Source organism: Tursiops truncatus, chromosome 9, assembly GCF_011762595.2.
Source record: "Tursiops truncatus isolate mTurTru1 chromosome 9, mTurTru1.mat.Y, whole genome shotgun sequence".
Lineage (NCBI taxonomy): Eukaryota > Metazoa > Chordata > Mammalia > Artiodactyla > Delphinidae > Tursiops > Tursiops truncatus.
This window is the reverse complement of record NC_047042.1, coordinates 91,286,995-91,304,184: the sequence shown is the minus strand read 5'-3', so window position 1 is coordinate 91,304,184 and position 17,190 is coordinate 91,286,995. Positions and strand designations below refer to the sequence as shown.

Here is a 17,190-nt window from a genome sequence, read left to right as displayed (position 1 = left end):
CCCCCGTGCAAGAAGCTGGAATGTGATTTTTTTTTTTTTTTAAGCATGTAAACTTTGAAGCGGAAAGGCCAAGTAGTCTGTATTTTGTCATAGGAGGTGTTGCCAAGGAGAAGGCGCCAGCTTCAGGGAAAATTGGCACCCGCTGAGGGTGTGGGGTTGAGACAGAAAGACGCACCCCTTCTACAGATGTATAGTGAGCACCGACGTGCCCCAGGCGCTGTGCTAGGCGCTGGAGGTACAGCAGCGACATGGCCGAGAAGCCAGGGAGGGACGTGCACTCACCCTGCCCTGTACCTGGAGGCCACCCCACCTGTCCACTCCTCCTGAGAAGCGCCCTGGGCTTTGCCTCTCCTCCCCGCAGTACCCCCTCTTTCGTGTGCCGGGCGTGCGTTTTGTGTTAGCCGTAGGCCCGCAGTTGCCTCTGACTAGATGGTGAACTCCTAGAGGAGACACAGGGTCTGGCTTCCGATCTTCAGCACCCAGCACGGTGCCTGGCATATAGTAGGTGCTCAGGAAACTGGCAGTTGAATTGTTCCGCTAAGTGAGTGAATGATTGACGCTAAATTCTGGCATGGACTAACCCTTGGTAAGAATGGTTTCTTCTTCACTGAAGGATAAGCGCACCTTCGCAGGCATCGAACGTGCTTCAGGTGTGCTAAACAAAAAGAAACAGATTTTAGACTTGACTGTGAACATCCAGGAGCTCAGAGCCTTATGGACCAACAGAACAGGGACCAGGCATCTGCCAGGCCACAGCAGAAGGGTCTTCATTCCCCCACGGATTACTGAGGGGCTGGAGAAGGGCCTTCCTTACCCGAGGGCTGGTGGCCTGGCTTTGAGCAGATTATTATGGAGCAACTGCTGTGTGCCAGACTGAGGATCGAAACACACGAGACAGGGCTTCCCTGGTGGCGCAGTGGTTGAGAGTCCGCCTGCCAATGCAGGGGACAGGGGTTCGTGCCCCGGTCCGGGAAGATCCCGCATGCGGTGGAGCGGCTGGGCCCGTGAGCCATGGCCGCTGAGCCTGCGCGTCCGGAGCCTGTGCTCCGCAACGGGAGAGGCCACAGCAGTGAGAGGCCCGCGTACCGCAAGAAAAAAAAAAAAAAAAAACACACGAGTCACAGACTCTGCCCTTGGGAAGGTTTAGTAGAGGGCAGACACACGGACATATATCTACAATAGTAGGTGGTCAGTTAATATTTATTGGACCGATCTGGTGGTTCGTGTCGATATGTTCATCACGTGGTCCACCAGCACAGAAAACAGGGTGTGTTTGAGTGAGGAAGGAGGGGGGGAGGGGACAGGCTGTATCAGAAATATGACCAATGTGTCGTGCATGCAGAGAAAAGGACACAGCCTTTGAATGAGGGGGAGTTTCGGGGTAAATTGGAAGAGGTTGAAATCCAAGGCAGGAGACCAGTAGGGAGTTACAAGGGAGGCCTGGATTGCATGGGGCACCAGCAAGCCCGCAGCGGTGGAGCTGAGAGGGTTATGGCTTCAAGAGGAAGGTGAGAAGGGATGGGCCTCTGCAGCCCTGTGGTCCTGACCCTGTATTCTCCTGGTGCCACCTCCGGCCCCCCCACTACCTTCGCTGGCTTTTTTGCTGTAATTCGTTCGTGAGCCACCTACAGGTCCTCTGTCCCTCGGTGCCAGCCCCGCTGTGGGTGCCGTGCTCGGCTGAGCGGGGCCGCATGCCCACGCCTATCTCTGGGCCTCCACTCCTGCAGGTCCCGCCCGCACAGAGGCCCGCTCTTTCCCGGGCGAAAGCCTCGTGCCCAGGCTTCCATCCTTTGTGAAGGTTTGCGCCTTCCATCCTCCTTTGTTTTGTGCTGCCTTAGAACTTTCCATCTGAATCACGTAATTTAGCGCTTCCTTATATTTAATAAAGCTTTATTCAGTCAACAAATCCTTACTGATTGAGTGGCTACTGAATACCAGGCACTGTGCTGCCCTTGTGGGCTGAGCAGGGGAGACAGACAGTAAGCAGGTTATTGGGCAAGTGCTGTAAAGTGACATTTATGGCACTGTAGACAGAGACTCACTGGTGCCGAGGGACGCCTGTCTGTGGCGGTGACGGTTAGGCTGAGGTTTGACGGATGAGAAGGAAGCCACCACCTGAGAGCCAGCGGAGAGAGAGCATCTGAGGCAGAAGCGACGACACTGCATGAAGGCTCTGGGTCCAGAAACTGAGAGGCGAAGCTCGTTAGTCTGGAGCTTATTGAACTTGGGCAGTGCCGAGCTGGGCAGGGCCCGGCCCAGGAGGTCTCCATGGGCCTGGAGGGCATGGAGACCTCATTCTAAGTGTGGCAGGGAGCCTCTGAAGGGCTTCAGGCCGAGGGACGTGTGACCTGTTCAGCCAGTAGAGACGGGACTGGAGGAAGGGGTGACGAAGTGGAAAGACCAGATAGGAAGCTCCAGGTGAGATGGGTGGCCAGGGCCAGAGCAGTGGCAGTGGAAATGGAGAATCAGGGGCCAATTTGAGAGGTACTTCGGAGCTGCCATATTGATGGATTGGGTGGTGAGGATGGAGAGGGAGAGAGAGGAATCAAAGGTCAATTCCAGGTTTCCAACATGAGTAACAGCGGGGTGGGGTGGTAATTCCATTCAGTGAACCAAGGACAGAGGGAGGAATTATTTGCGGGGGCGGGGGGCGTGGAGTGCAGAAGAGAAGAGTTCCCTTTCAAACGTAGTAAGTTTCAGATGATTGTGAGATATTCCGGTGGAGATGCCAGGCCATCAGAAACATAAAGCTGGGGCTTCCCCGGTGGCGCAATGGTTGAGAGTCCGCTTGGGAGTCCGCCTGCTGATGCAGGGCACGCGGGTTCGTGCCCCGGTCTGGGAAGATCCTACATGCCGCGGAGCGGCTGGGCCCGTGAGCCATGGCCACTGAGCCTGCGCGTCTGGAGCCTGTGCTCCGCAACGGGAGAGGCCACGACAGTGAGAGGCCCGCGTATTGCAAAAAAAAAAAAGAAAGAAAAGAAATATAAAGCTGGAGCTGAGAAAAGTCCAAGATGGAGATAGACATTTGGAAATACACAAAATGGGATTTAAACCTGTAAGAATGGATACAATGACTCTCTCAGTTTCCTAGCGCTGCAGAAACAAGTACCACAAAATGCATGACTCAGGATACCAGATATTTATTCTCTCACAGTTCTGGAAGCTAGGAGTCCAAAATCAAGGTGGCAGCAAGGCTGTGCTTCCTCTGAAGCCTCCAGGGGAGGATCCTTCCCGCCTTTTCTAGTTTCTGCTGGCTCCTGGCACTCCTTGGCTTGCAGCATCATCACTCCAACCTCTGCCTGCATCTTCACATGGCCATCTTCCCTCTGCGTCTGTGTCCAAACTTCCCTCTTCTTCTAAGGACACCAGTCACATTGGATTAAGGATCCACCCTACCCCGGGATGACATCATCTTAACTAATCTGTAACGACCGCGTTCCCAGAGAAGGGCACATTTTGAGGTAGCAAGGGGTTAGGACTTCAACATGTCTTTGGGGGACACAATTCAACCCATAAGAATTACCTAGAAAAACAATGAAAAGAGAGAAGAGAAGGGGTCCTACGGCTTTGCCATCAGGTAGCAGTTGGATAAAGGAAGACAAGCCATGAGCCAGAGGGGCAGGACAAATGCGGCAGTGCGTGGTGTTGTGAAAACCAAGACTGCGTGTTTCAAAACAAGACAGAACGGTCAACTGCGTGGAAGAAATGCGGCTCTCGGGTTCCAGAGCTTACAAGCTGACCAGGGGACGTGACGTGGTTCCTGCTGGTCTCGGCGAGCTCTGCAATTGAGTGGAGCGGAGGGGAAAGTTCAGTTAGAGGAGGGAGGGAAGATGCGTGAGGCAAAGCAGTAGAAGCTGCCGGAGATAACTCTTAAGAGATTCAGCTTTCGAAGGAGAACAGAGAATTAAGGCAACAGCTGCGGGAGCTGAAGGGATTAGGAGAGGTTTGGTTTTGGGTTTGGTGTGTTTTGTCCTTGCGTTCTGCTTGATTTTTTTTTTTTTTTTTTGTGGTACGCGGGCCTCTCACTGTTGTGGCCTCTCCCGTTGCGGAGCACAGGCTCTGGACGCGCAGGCTCAGCGGCCATGGCCCACGGGCCCAGCCGCTCCGCGGCATGTGGGATCCTCCCGGACCGGGGCACGAACCCGCGTCCCCTGCATCGGCAGGCGGACTCTCAACCACTGCGCCACCAGGGAAGCCCTGCTTGATTTTTTAAAACGGGAGATGCTGGAGCGAGTTTGTGTGTTTGGATTAGCTCTGTTTTCATATCTCTGTGTGTGTGTGTGTGTGTGTGTGTGTGTGTTGTGTACGTTTTGTGCTCGACCTCATTTGACGTGTGCTTTAGTGCTGCCTTCCCAGCATTGGGGCCCAATGGACAGGGCTACGCCCTCTGTTTCTTTTGTCTCCCGCCGCCCTACCTGACGCTCAAGCATTTGTTCACTATGGTCACGGCAAGAGAAATCCTCTGCTGTAGACGTCACGGTACCACGAATCGCCGCCGTTTCCTTTTCCGATGGAGAATGGACTGAACAATTTTCACAGGCCCTGTCCGTGTAACGTCAGCCGACAGAGTCCACGTCTAGTGTTTCTCTCCAAAGAACGTTGCTGGAGCGCCCTTTGCGTGACAGTCTTACTTGTTGGATTCTGCTAGGCAGAGCATCAGGGAACAGAATCTGGGAGATGGGTTTCCAGAGGTTCCCAGTGACCTGCTTAGGGACATGAGGACCAGATGATTAACCTGATCAGAAGGGCAGCCCCATGGTCACATCCAGAGATTCCCCATGGAACAGCAGCTGCCTGTTCCTAAGACCCAACCTGGAGACTGGAGTGTCCAGGCTGCAAAGGGCAAGGGGACGGGTCACAGGAAGAGGGGCCAGAGGTGCCGCGATGCTTGATCCTGAGGCAGCAGCGGCTGCCACAGGAGGGGCTTCTCAGGACCAGACCAGAATGCCCCTCCCAGGGAGAGGAGGCAGGTGGACACATCTGACTCTAGACAGAGGGGGCAGAAAGCAAAGCAGGTTCTGACACACATGTAGGAAAAGCACGTTGTTCTCTCTGTAATGTTCTTTTCAAATATTCCCTTCTTTCCTAAAAGATGTGTTTTTTAAAATAAACCAAAACCACCTCTGAGGAGATTGCATTACCAGAGGCAACCTGCAATAATTTGGTCGGTTACACACAATGATCGGGGGGCTCCGGAAGCCCTGGTGTGGGGCGGCAGCGCTGGACACAGTGACCTAGGCCAGTTGTGGGATCGGAGGCCCCATGACACAGGACAGTCCAGCAGGGATGTGTCATAAAACCACCCCCAGCGTCCCCAGGGCATCAGTGCCAGAGGGCGAGAGCAGCCTCCCGTATTCACACGGACCGTCAGCTACTAGGCTTGGAGGAGGAAAAGACCAAAGACAGGGCCAAGTGCCAGGCAAACCCTGGCAGCTGAAGATGCCCAGCCGTGAGGGGATGGGCACAGGGCAGACCCGTCAAGCAGCAGCTCGCTCCCTCCGCCCTCCGCAGCAACTCCCTTCTCCCGAGCCTGGGGAGACCCAGCCTTGGGCTTCAGGACAGGCACTCTTGCCTCCCAGATCGTGACTGTGGAGCTCTGGAAGCACTGGCGGCAGTGCTGACTCTCCAGCTCCAAGGAAGTGAAGAAACTCCTTTTTACACCTGAAAAGTCAAAAGACTGGGTAGCAAGACACTTTGGTTCTTGTTTTGTTTTTTTTTTTTCAGTACCATGATGTAGAGAAAAAGAAGATTCGCAATGAGAGCAAATTTAAAGGAGCAGGTGGGGAGATGCTTTTTAAGCAGGGAAAATTCAGCTTGAAGCTCCAAGTGGAGGTGTCTCTGACGCCCCCTCCCTTGCCACCCCCCGCCTCTCGTGCTAGCTGGGCGAAGATAACGCAGGCAGAGAAAGGTCTCCCCGCTCCCTGCACTCCGCTCCAGGCTGCTGAAAGGGTGGAGAGTAGCATCTTCCTGTATGGCTTAATCAAGGGGACAGTTGAGAGAGAAAACAGAAGTTGGGCTAATGTATCAGCAGAGTGCCTCGAGCCACGTTTTTTTAAAAAACATAAACTGGGTTCGTATCTCATACTCTGAATGTGGTTTTCTCCAAAATGTACCCTTAGCAATCATGACCAATTCCTAGAAAAGAAGAGGTACTCTGTGGTCTTTGGTTTTGATTACCAACTGCATGTGAAATTTTCTCTTTGAGTTTAGGTGATTTCCTTCAGAAGTTCCAGCATGTAACCTGGTTTATCACGTGAAGGAACGTAATTTCTACAGTTAGGAAAGGGTTTACGATGGAATTCTGATCGATACCCAAACTAGGCATCGCGAACAGAGTTCTAGAATGGTCATAGTGGAGAACTTTTCAGAAGCTAATGAAAAACAACAGTGTTTCCTTGGGAAAGTGATACAAACTCCTAAGGATTGTTGGCATAAACAGATATTGCATGTAATCCCATTCTGGGTGGAGGCCACTTGTTTTATATATATTACTGAGAACAGAATACCTGTACTTAAGAATTCCTTTGTAAAAACTGGGCACTCTAAAGGTTAGTTTCCCGAGTTTTCAGCTACAAAACATAATTCCCCAAGTGTCTCTGAAATGATACTCGGCTCATCTGGCTGGAGTGTGATGGTAATGAAGTCAATAGCTGTGGTTCCCTGGGGGTCTGTCTAGAGCCACAGACCTACCCTTCTTCCCGGCCAGTCATTCAGCCAGGCTCCCTGCTGATGGGCAGGGCCAAGTCAAAGGGTGGAGGGGTCATTTCAGTCCAGCTCGAGAATGACAGGCCCTTCAGGGGGTCAATAATGGTAGCTTGGGTTTGAAAGACTGGATTTTATGTAGAATTCATGTAGAAATACCTGCCTGCATTTCCAAATTGCTGATGATTTTTTTTTCCATTCTTCCTTTCCAGGGCCCCTGAGATCATCCTTGGTTTACCATTTTGTGAGGCAATTGATATGTGGTCCCTGGGCTGCGTCATTGCAGAGCTCTTCCTGGGCTGGCCGCTGTATCCAGGAGCTTCAGAGTACGACCAGGTGGGTCCGGAGAGCACAGGTGTGCACAGCAAGCCCTCATTCTTCATCTGGATTGGCACCTCATTTATAACCTGACGTACAGATGGGGCTACGCGGTGTTACACTGTCTTCCAAACCTTGCTTCCTTTCGCCTCGCTTTTCTTTCTTTATTCCTCTTTCTTTCCCCTTTTCCTTTGATTACTTCTCTCTCTCCCTATAAAATTGTTGTTCTTCTCCAAGACACTAGAGCCATCAGTGTACCACATGTATGATGACGGGAAAAGCCCTGACCTCGTTCTCATCTTTTCTTGCAGATTCGGTATATTTCACAAACACAGGGTTTGCCAGCAGAATATTTATTAAGCGCAGGAACAAAGACAACTAGGTTTTTCAACCGTGACACAGACTCGCCATATCCTCTGTGGAGGCTGAAGGTAGGAAGAGCGTCCCCTCCAACACCCGGCACGCAGGGAAGAAGGTCCCATCAGTGGGGAGCCTTTGACAGCGGCGCGTTGGTCCTGGACCTGATTGTGATTCGGCCACGGGGGAGGCGCGACTGTGGTTGATACATGGTGTGGATGAATCTGAATGTTCAGAAAGCACCACTTGGGCTTCCCTGGTGGCGCAGTGGTTGGGAGTCTGCCTGCCGGTGCAGGGGACACGGGTTCGTGCCCCGGTCCGGGAAGATCCCACATGCCGCGGAGCGCCTGGGCCCGTGAGCCATGGCCGCTGAGCCTGCGCGTCCGGAGCCTGTGCTCTGCAACGGGAGAGGCCACAACAGTGAGAGGCCCGTGTACCAAAAAACACCACTTTGTTTGACCTGCTGCCTTTTGCGGCTCGAACTCTGATCTCTAAACTCCTGAGATTTAATCCAGTGAATCTTAATGACCTGTCTGGTTGGTTACTAGACAGAGAAATGGACCACCCCCTGCCCTCAAGGAGCTCCCAGTCCAGAGGGAGCCTGAACCTGTGTGGCAAGCCCTGCCTCCCCGCCGTGACCAGCGCTCTGTTCCCGGCAGGAACAGAGCGTGGGAGGCCGGAGGAGGGAGCCTTTAATCTCGCTGTGGCAGAGGGTCGGGGAGGAGCATTCGAGCCGGGCCCCGAAGGATGAAGAGGGCCTTCCAGGCAGGGAAGCAGGCTAAGCCACACAGCATACGAAGGCCCCGGGGAGGGGTCTGCTGGTCCTGGCCGGCAGGTGGTGGAGCGCACCATTGCACACCGTAAACTCTGGTGCTTTGACTTTAACAGAAACGTATTTTGCTTTCACTTTGATCTGTGCCTAGTAATTAAAATTAATGTTTTTTTCCTGAGAAGGAGAAAATAATACAAGTCTTAAGTGTGTTTTGTGTTCATTTTAGGTGTTTCTTTATTTTGCAAGAGTGTGGGTGGGTGGTTTTTTTTTGACAGAAACCACACTATATTCTAATACATTTAAAGATAATGTGTGGCCAATGGTGGCAAAAGACTTTGAAAAGAGATCTGGAAGCTAAACAAGGATCCTAGGCTATTGACGGGAGGCTGGCGTTTGGCACCTGTGAGTGTGAGCAGCTCAAGGTCAGGTCCAGTGAAAAAGAGTCCCGGTGGGGAGAGGCCGAGGCCGGGCAGGGGCAGGGTTCACTTCTACATCTTAGTTAAGAGCCTCAGGCCCACTTGGCCAGCTGTTCCCAGATCGAAGCCTGGATCGTAGCAGCTCCAGGTGTGCTGTCCTTGAGCGAGATCTGAAGGATTAATTACCTGTGATCCATGAATGAGTGCCAAAATCCATAGTAATTGGAAACAGCAGCTTCCTAGACTGAGGCCAGTTCGGGAGCTGGGTGTGTGCACCCCGGGCCCAGGCGGAGGGGACACACAGAACAGACTCCGGAGCCAGCTGCCATCACTGGCCCTGGGACCTTGGCAGGCCCCTCAAGCTTTCTGTTCCTGTTTCTGCCTCTGGAAAATGGGCTGGCAGCTGCCCTCCCTAAGATGGTCGTGAAGGGCGTTACATGAGTTCACGTGCTTTAGAATAGCGCCTGGCACATAGGGAGAGCTCTACGTATACGAGTTTGATACATTAAATTAACATTTTAAAGCAAGTGGAAAAAGGGCTTCTGCTTTTCCACATATGGAACCTGACCTTATTCCTTAAACTTAGGGGAGAATGTAGGTCTATCAGGGTTGTGGCGTATCTTGCTCATCTGGGGATCCTCCAGACGTGACTCAAAGCAGGCCCCCAACAGGTGTTCATGGGAAGGAAGGAAGGAAGGAGGAGGGATGAGTTAGTGTGGAGGCTAAAGAGAGGAAGGCATTCGTACGCAGGCCACTTTAAGAAGAATCCTAGTCTCCTTCTCCGAAGGGTGGGAGAAGACCCTCTGGGAGAAGCAGAAGCTGGCAGGTTTGAGTCACAGTGACTAGGAAATAATTCATATTAACCAATGGGCTTTTGCCTCTCTTGACCAGACACCAGATGACCATGAAGCAGAGACGGGGATTAAGTCAAAAGAAGCAAGGAAGTACATTTTCAACTGTTTAGATGATATGGCCCAGGTAAGCTCTGTGGGTGAGTATGCAGTGTTAGCCCTTTAAAAACCAAGCACAGCAAGACTTCTGCGAGAGCAATTAATGTAGGATGGTGGGTAGAAATCCACATTACTCAACTGTGGTGGTTGACCTTGACCTTAAACAATGATATGCCAGCCTTAGGAAGAATACCATTGGATTTGTGGAACATTTTTAAAACCTTACACCAGGACTTCCCTGGTGGCGCAGTGGTTGAGAATCCGCCTGCCAATGCAGGGGACACGGGTTCAAGCCCTGGTCTGGGAGGATCCCACATGCCGCAGAGCAGCTAAGCCCAGCGCCACAACTACTGAGCCTGTGCTCTAGAGTTCGCGAGCCACAACTACTGAGCCCATGTGCCACAACTACTGAAGCCCTCGCGCCTAGAACCCATGCTCCGCAACAAGAGAAGCCGCCACAATGAGAAGCATGAGAAGCCCGCGCACCGCAATGAAGAGTAGCCCCTGCTCACCACAACTAGACAAAGCCTGTGTGCAGCAACGAAGACCCGACGCAGCCAAAAATAAAAAAATTAAAAAAACCTTACACCAGCCTTTTAAAAATGGCTTCAGTTTATTGGTTTCCAATTGTAAAATAGTACTGGACAATCTTACTGATGTCTTCACGAGAAGAATTCAAGCCCATTAGTACATTTGAGTTTAATGCCCATGATTAGTTCCCTAGGGCTACCTTAACAAGGGGCCATAAACTGGGTGACTTAAGACAACAACATTTATTCTCTCGCAGTTCTGGAGGCTGGAAGTTTGAAATCACAGTACCAACAACCCATGTTCCCTCTGCAGGCTCTAGGAAAAGACTGTCCGTGCCTTTCTCCTAGCTTCTGGCGGCCCCTGGCAATCCCCGGTTTCCCTTGACTTGTATCTGCATCCGGCCAGTCTCTGCCTCCTTCTTCATGTGGTCTTCATCCCTGTGTTCCCTCCTGTCTCTGTGTCCAAATCTCCCTTCTTTCTCTTACAAAGACGGCAGTCATTGGATTGATGGCCCACTCTACTCCAGTATGACTTTAACTTGGTTCCATCTGCAGAGACCCTACTTCACAGGTACCGGGGATTAGGAGTCACATCTTCTGCGAGAACACAGTTCAGCCCACTGCACTCAGTCTCTCTCAGCTCACTGGAGGGACCACAGCCTCTCACCTTTGTACCCAGAGAAAATTCTAGAACGTCAGCTATTTTTAGGGTAGAAACTAGTCTGAAATCAGGGCAACCCAAAGTGAGTTTTTCTTCAAAGCAATGAGAAATAAAGCTACAGACCAATAAAGACTTAGCACACCTCTTATGGAAGAGAAGTGTAACCAAAAATCATGATTCTGAGTAAAGTATACTTGTCAGTTGATTAGAAGCTTAGATTGCCTGAGAAAACCGAAATCGCCTTCCCGCGCACGTCTTGGAAAATATAGAAAGCACCACAAAACAAGGCTTTTAAAGGCCATCCTAGTATAAGCTTTTGCTCTTGGAAGAAAAATCCTGTGTTCAGATGTCCTGCCTGCCTTGGCCAGAGGTGATCCCAGCGAACCCAGGGACTTGAATAATTCGGGCCCTAGTTCAGGACCTGCAAGAGGACTGACACACCGTAGGGGTGGGAAGAGGGTGCTGAGGCCCCAGCATCTCCCTCGGAAGGTTAAATAAATAAACCTTTTTGCATCTTATTTTTTACCGCTTGGTTGTAATTATTGTTTTTTTTAACTGTGGGGAAATACATGTAGCATAACTTTTATCATTTAAACCATTTGTAAGTGTACCGTTCAGTAGTATTCCGTGCACTCACATTGTCACGCACTCCGTCTCCAGGACTCTCTTCATCCTGTGGTTCTTTGCAGTGAGGCGTGATGTGAGGTGTATTTCCGCCTAAGTGATGAACAGGAGCCGGGTACCCCCGGCACGTTTATACATTTGCAGGTGCCGGCAGTGGCCTCTCCCTTCCCAGCGTGCCCTCCCTCTGTCTCTCCTGCAGAGAGAACAGCCGCGTCCGGTGGGCAGTGATGACCCGAGGCAGCACCTCCCACGGGGCAGACACAGCCTTCCGGGGGTTGGGAAGGGGTGACCGAGAGATTAGGATGGAGCTGCAGGGCGCAAACTAAGAGGCGTCAGGGGGAGGGAGGCCGCGCGGGCTCTTGGTAACCTGTCGCCGCTTGCTTTCAGGTGAACATGACGACGGATTTGGAAGGGAGTGACATGTTGGTGGAAAAGGCGGACCGGCGGGAGTTCATCGACCTGTTGAAGAAGATGCTGACCATAGACGCTGATAAGAGAATCACTCCGATCGAGACCCTGAACCACCCCTTTGTCACCATGACACACTTACTCGACTTTCCCCACAGCACACAGTAGGTGTCCCATGCGACGCTTTATTCCAGGGCTGGGCAGACTTTTTCCCGAAATCCCCAGATAGTAAATAATTGAGGCTTTGCGTCCATACGGTCCCTGTCACAGCGGCTCAGTGCTGCCATTAGAGCTGAAGGCAGTTGTAGACGATACATAAGCCGATGAGGGAGGCTGTGTTCCGGTAAAACTATTCATCAAAGCAGGTGGTGGCCACATTGGGACCCTGGGCCGAAGTTTTCTTGACACCAAAGAGGGGGAACAGTGGGGCGTGAGAGGGCACGAGGCCGGGTGGGCCGGACCCTGGGGGTCTGTGCACGAAGCGAGGTGCTCAGAATGGCAGCGTCTGTGACGCAAAGCCACGTGCGAGGGCAGAGGTCACGAGTGGACTCAGTCCAGTGTGGATCTGGGTGTGTTCTTTCGTTCATTCATTCATTCGCTGTGCGGTGTGCTATGCCAGGGGCTGCAGTATGTGGGGAGTAAAGCAGATGGGACCCCTGCCCGCTGGAGCTTACAATCTATAGGAGAGAGGAAGGTACTAAACCAGCGGTCCCCACATATCCAGGATGCTATCAGGGGACATATAGGACGGGAGAGCATGTAACAAGGGGGCCTTGCTTGGGGCATGGCGGGGAAGACCCGAGGACAGGACCGCCAAAGGAGAGGGAGGTGCCTGGTGGAAGGGCCTGCGAGAGCGGAAGGGGCGTTGCCGCATGGAGACTCCAACACGGGCAGGACCGGCCCTGGAGCTGAAGGACGGGGAGAGATGAGGCCCCAGGATAAGCCAGGGGCGGGCCTTCCGTGTTACAGATTTCAGCCTTTCTTCTAAGAGCAACGGGAAGTCATTAAAGGCTTGATGGCAGAGGAATGGCTGGTGAGAGTTGTGTTTAACAGAGATCTGTCTGCTGTCGCTTGGTCAAGTCAAATAAGCTTGGAAAATAATGCCCATCAGATTTGGCAACTTGGAAGTTGTTGGTAACTAGTGAGAGCTGTTTCAGTGGATGGTAGAAGCAGAAACCAGTTTAGCAGGTTGAAAGATTGAGAGGTGAAGAAATAGATAGTACCCTTTTCAAGAAGGAAGGCTGGGAAAGGGGAGGGAAAAAATAGAGGGGTGACTAGGGAAGGCCCCAGGGTGGGGTTTCTTTTCATATGGAAGAGACTTGAGCAATTTAAGATGCTGATGGGAAGTGTCTGGTAGTAAGAGCTTAGAGATAAAGGATGCTCAGAAGATGTTTCCCGAAAGTTCAGGTAGTGGGAGGTGGCAGAGTAAATGGAACAGAGAAATAGAGCAGAACCATTGAGCGTGGAGGTTGGACATGAATAGCGCGGCTGCAACTGAGCTTCCCAGGTGAAGGCATGGAGAGACGTGGAGGGATGGAGGTAGCTGGGTCCGTCAGGTGGAGTGTTGCCGGGCTGCTAAGAGAAAAAGGTTGACACGGAGATAGGCGTTGGCAATGGAGCAACTGAAATCCAAAGTGATGGCTGTGGGAGGCTTAGCCAGAAGAGAAAGGAAGGGAAGATGGGAGGGGTCCAAAGAGACTGAGTGGTCTGATCAGCTCAGAGATCGTTTAGTATAGTAATAGTCGAATAAGCCAGATGGGTAGAAAATGTGACCGGATGGGAGGCTTGAATTTCTAGGCTTGAATCTGGGGGATGCGAAGCAGTTTCCGGTTGGACAGTCTAAGGAATGGGTGGCTGGAATTGACCGCAGGTCACTGGAGGTGAGAAGGAACTAAGAAGCCAGGATGTCTGACGAGGAGTCAGGGTGACCTCTGAAGTCTCCCAGGTGGGCAGGACTGAGCTAGTGGCCCAGGCCTCGGCGAAATGAGGAGGAAAGAAAAGACATGAGGTTGTGCGGCCTGAGCGTGGGAGGGGGTAGTAGGAGGCACCATAACAAAGGACCACTGAGTGGCTGCGTGTCTTAAACAGCAGACATTTATTTTCTCATCGTTTTAGAAGCCCAAGATCTAGGTGTTTGGCAGAGTTGCTTTTTCTGTGGCCTCTCTCCTTGGCTTACCCATGGCTGTCTTCTGCCTGTGTCTTCACATGGCCTTCCTTTTTTGCATGTCTGTGTCCTAATTTCCTCCTCCTTCTGAGGAATTGGATTAGGGCCCACCCTAATGACCTCGTTTTACCTCTTTAAAGATCCCATCTCCAAAGTCAGTCACGTTCTTAAGTACGGAGGGATTAGAACTTTAACTTAATGTGAATTAGGGGAGCACAGTTCAGCCTATAACAGAGAGTAACGAGAGATAGCACTTCAACGCCTCGACCCCGAGGCGCTTGGGATGTGAAAGCATAAACAGTCACCTCCCTGGGTGTCTGCTGGGAGAAGCAGGGTGCTCGAGAGAGCAGCAGATTGTAGATAGGGTCAGGAGGGAGAGGGAATACACGGGAAGAGGCCGCGGATCAGAGACAGCTGCAGGTCATCGTGGGCCCTGCCGTGGCCACAGTCAGATGGGGCTGCTTAAGGCTGGATTTGACCTTAACCAGCATATGAGAAAGGATGGTGTGGCACCTACCATGGACGGTGCTTCCTCAGTTTTAGGTCTGTTCCTTACTAGCTGTTGTTGAGCAAGTCAAATTTTATTGCAACGACCAGACACTGCCTCTAATTTAGAAGCACGTTTGAAACAACCGAACTCCTGTATAAAGAAGGCACTTGGGCCCATCCCTTGCAAACTCTCATTACGGGATTTGTCCTTTTTCTGGGTGTGGTAGGGGTAAGTCAAGGGGCGTCAGTCTATACCACAAAAGAAAGGCAAACCTGGTGATTTACTGGATGGGGCCCCCTAAGATCAGTCTTTGCGTATTCGGGGTGAAGTGGGATGACTGAGAAACAGCTACAGATTGGAGATGGAGGGGTGCTGACTAGCGGGCTCCCGTTACCATCTGCACCAAGTCAGTGAGACAGTCCCCTGCATAAAGTTGGGGGCTTGGTTGAATGACCTCAGGGTTCTGTCTGTCCCTGGGTTCTGTAAGGAAACAGATATAGGGTGCTTCACTGTGGTGGATGAAGACCAAGCGTGGAATCCATGGGCATCAGCTTCCAATTCAGAACTTGGTGTGAGACCAAGAGAAGAACTGACAACTTAGATTTCGGAAAATAAGCCTCGGAAGGAAAGAAGGGTCTTTGCGCATACCCAGGCTTACCCGAGAGTAGGCCTGATCCCCAGGTAACCCTAGAACTTGTTGGGCAGACCGTGGAGAACTCTGGGGCTAGAAGAAACCTCCAGGCCACCCCACCGCCCTGCTAGAGACCCCACCTCTGGGGCTCGGCCAGGGTTACCCCAGCATCCAGATTAACAGGTGAAAGAGACTCCACTCATTTCTCCACGCCAGGATTCTAGTGCACAGATTCCTTAAAAACCACTCTCAGAATGAACCCAACGTGAAAGTGCTTTCCTCTAACTGAAACTAAAAACTCAGACCGTTTCAGCTAGAAGATTCTGAGTCTAAAAGCTTTGTGTTGAATTGTCAGAAAACCGTTGATGCATTAACTACAGTCCAAAAAGAACACAAAATCTATTGTTTGATTCCTTCAGCCTCCATGTGAAAGCACTTAGCAGTGGGCTTGACACTTCGTAGATGCTCAAAACATGTTGGCCTTACCAGCATTAGTAATGGTGTTTCTAGCTCTTGGTTACTGGAGAATACGTTTTCCTTCCTCTCCAGGGCTGTCAGTCAGTAAATGTTTATTTAGTGTGCATTGTGTAGCCAATGTAAGTAGTCATTAACTCAGAAAGAATGTCTAAGTCAGTTCAGAACATCTTTCATGGAGAGGATGTTTTGGGATAGCCCACAAGCACCTGCTTGGCCCAGAATATAACTTACCTATAGTATGTGGAAACAGTATGCATCTGTACTCTTAAAATAGTAGAATTTTATATTGTTATTAAACTATTTATACTTAAAAATAAGTATTTTAAATTGAAATTTAATATTCATTGTCTTGAATATTACCATTTGAGGAAAATTAAGTTTAATTAGAGGAAGACACAAGTGAATGAAAAACAATGTATAAAGTCTAAAGGACACTATATGGTGGATTTTCAAAAGTTTGGTCAGGGCCACTCGTGGCTTTCCTTGTCCTTGATGCTGGTGTCAGCAACACTTCTATACTTGACTTTCGTAATTAGAGTTTTGTTTTGATTCACAAATGCAATGGAGGAAGAAAAAGAGGAAGAGAAAGTTTACTTCATGTAACTGGGCAAGAATTAGAAAACTGAAAGGCAGAATGAAGGAAGGTAAAGAGAATGTACATGTGTATGTGAAGACTGCCAGTGATTAGCTCTTGATCTTGACAAATTACCCATCCTCTGTCTGCTTCAGCCTTACTCATAAGATAGGGCCAACGGTCGTATCTCTTCCCCTCGTGGTTGCTGTAGGACTGAATGAGACAGTGCTTGCAAACAACTACCACACTGTCAGTAAAGTTAGCCACTAGCAGTAATCATTAAGATCATTGTTCTCATTCCATACACAATCCAGGGAGGAACAAGCGTGGCACGAGGTCCTGGTACTGGGTTGGCTAGTTCCTTGGCTGACCCCTAGATGGCGCTGGTGCCCTAGACTAGCTGGAAAGGGTGAGCGCAAGGAAGGTGGAGGCAGGTCATCAACTGCTGTTCAACACTCCCAATCAGAGAACGTATACGTTTGTTTATGCGCCAGAAACCACCTTGAAAGCTGAGAATGAGCAGTGAAGGTGCAGGCAGATCAGCAGCATGAGGAAGTGCAGTGAGAGCCCAGAGGTCTGTTGTGCTGGTGGAGAACCTTTACCCACCAGGATGGGGAGAAGAGGTAGTGAGACAATGGGGGGATTCATCTAAGTACCGCCGACTCTTGCAAATGCAGGCGCTGCATGAGAAATCCAGGAAATTGAGACCTACCGTGAAGTGTCCCGGTTGTTTTGTTTATTAGATTAACTGTTCTCTCTCCATTTTCTCCCCTGGATTCCACCTTACCTTCTTGTCCTTCCCTAATGCCTCTGTCTCTGCCTTTTGCGTGAACAGCGTCAAATCATGTTTCCAGAACATGGAGATTTGCAAGCGTCGGGTGAACATGTACGACACGGTAAACCAGAGCAAAACCCCTTTCATCACACACGTGGCCCCCAGCACATCCACCAACCTGACCATGACCTTCAACAACCAGCTGAACACCGTCCACAACCAGGTGAGTGGGGAGCGGAGGGGAAGGCAGGCGGGGCTGATAGTGTGAGCGACAGGAATTGTACTTTCCCACCAAACCGAGTCAGGAGACAAAACTCCTCCAATATCACGTACAACAGACA

At 51.0% G+C, this 17,190-nt stretch overlaps 1 protein-coding gene across 12 annotated transcripts in view; it reads left to right on the top strand.

Moving 5' to 3' along the window:
- Positions 1-17,190, top strand: part of HIPK2 (homeodomain interacting protein kinase 2) — a 207,957-nt gene that overhangs the window by 130,720 nt on the left and 60,047 nt on the right. For all 12 annotated transcript variants that reach the window (XR_012334115.1, XR_012334114.1, XR_012334108.1 and 9 more), the window contains exons 3-7: positions 6,915-7,038; positions 7,332-7,451; positions 9,457-9,543; positions 11,718-11,902; positions 16,910-17,072. Coding sequence is in view for 3 of the 12 variants with exons in the window: in XM_033863350.2 (XP_033719241.1) it covers positions 6,915-7,038; positions 7,332-7,451; positions 9,457-9,543; positions 11,718-11,902; positions 16,910-17,072 (679 nt within the window). In the remaining 9 variants the exon portion in view is untranslated. The remainder of the gene's footprint in view (positions 1-6,914; positions 7,039-7,331; positions 7,452-9,456; positions 9,544-11,717; positions 11,903-16,909; positions 17,073-17,190) is intronic.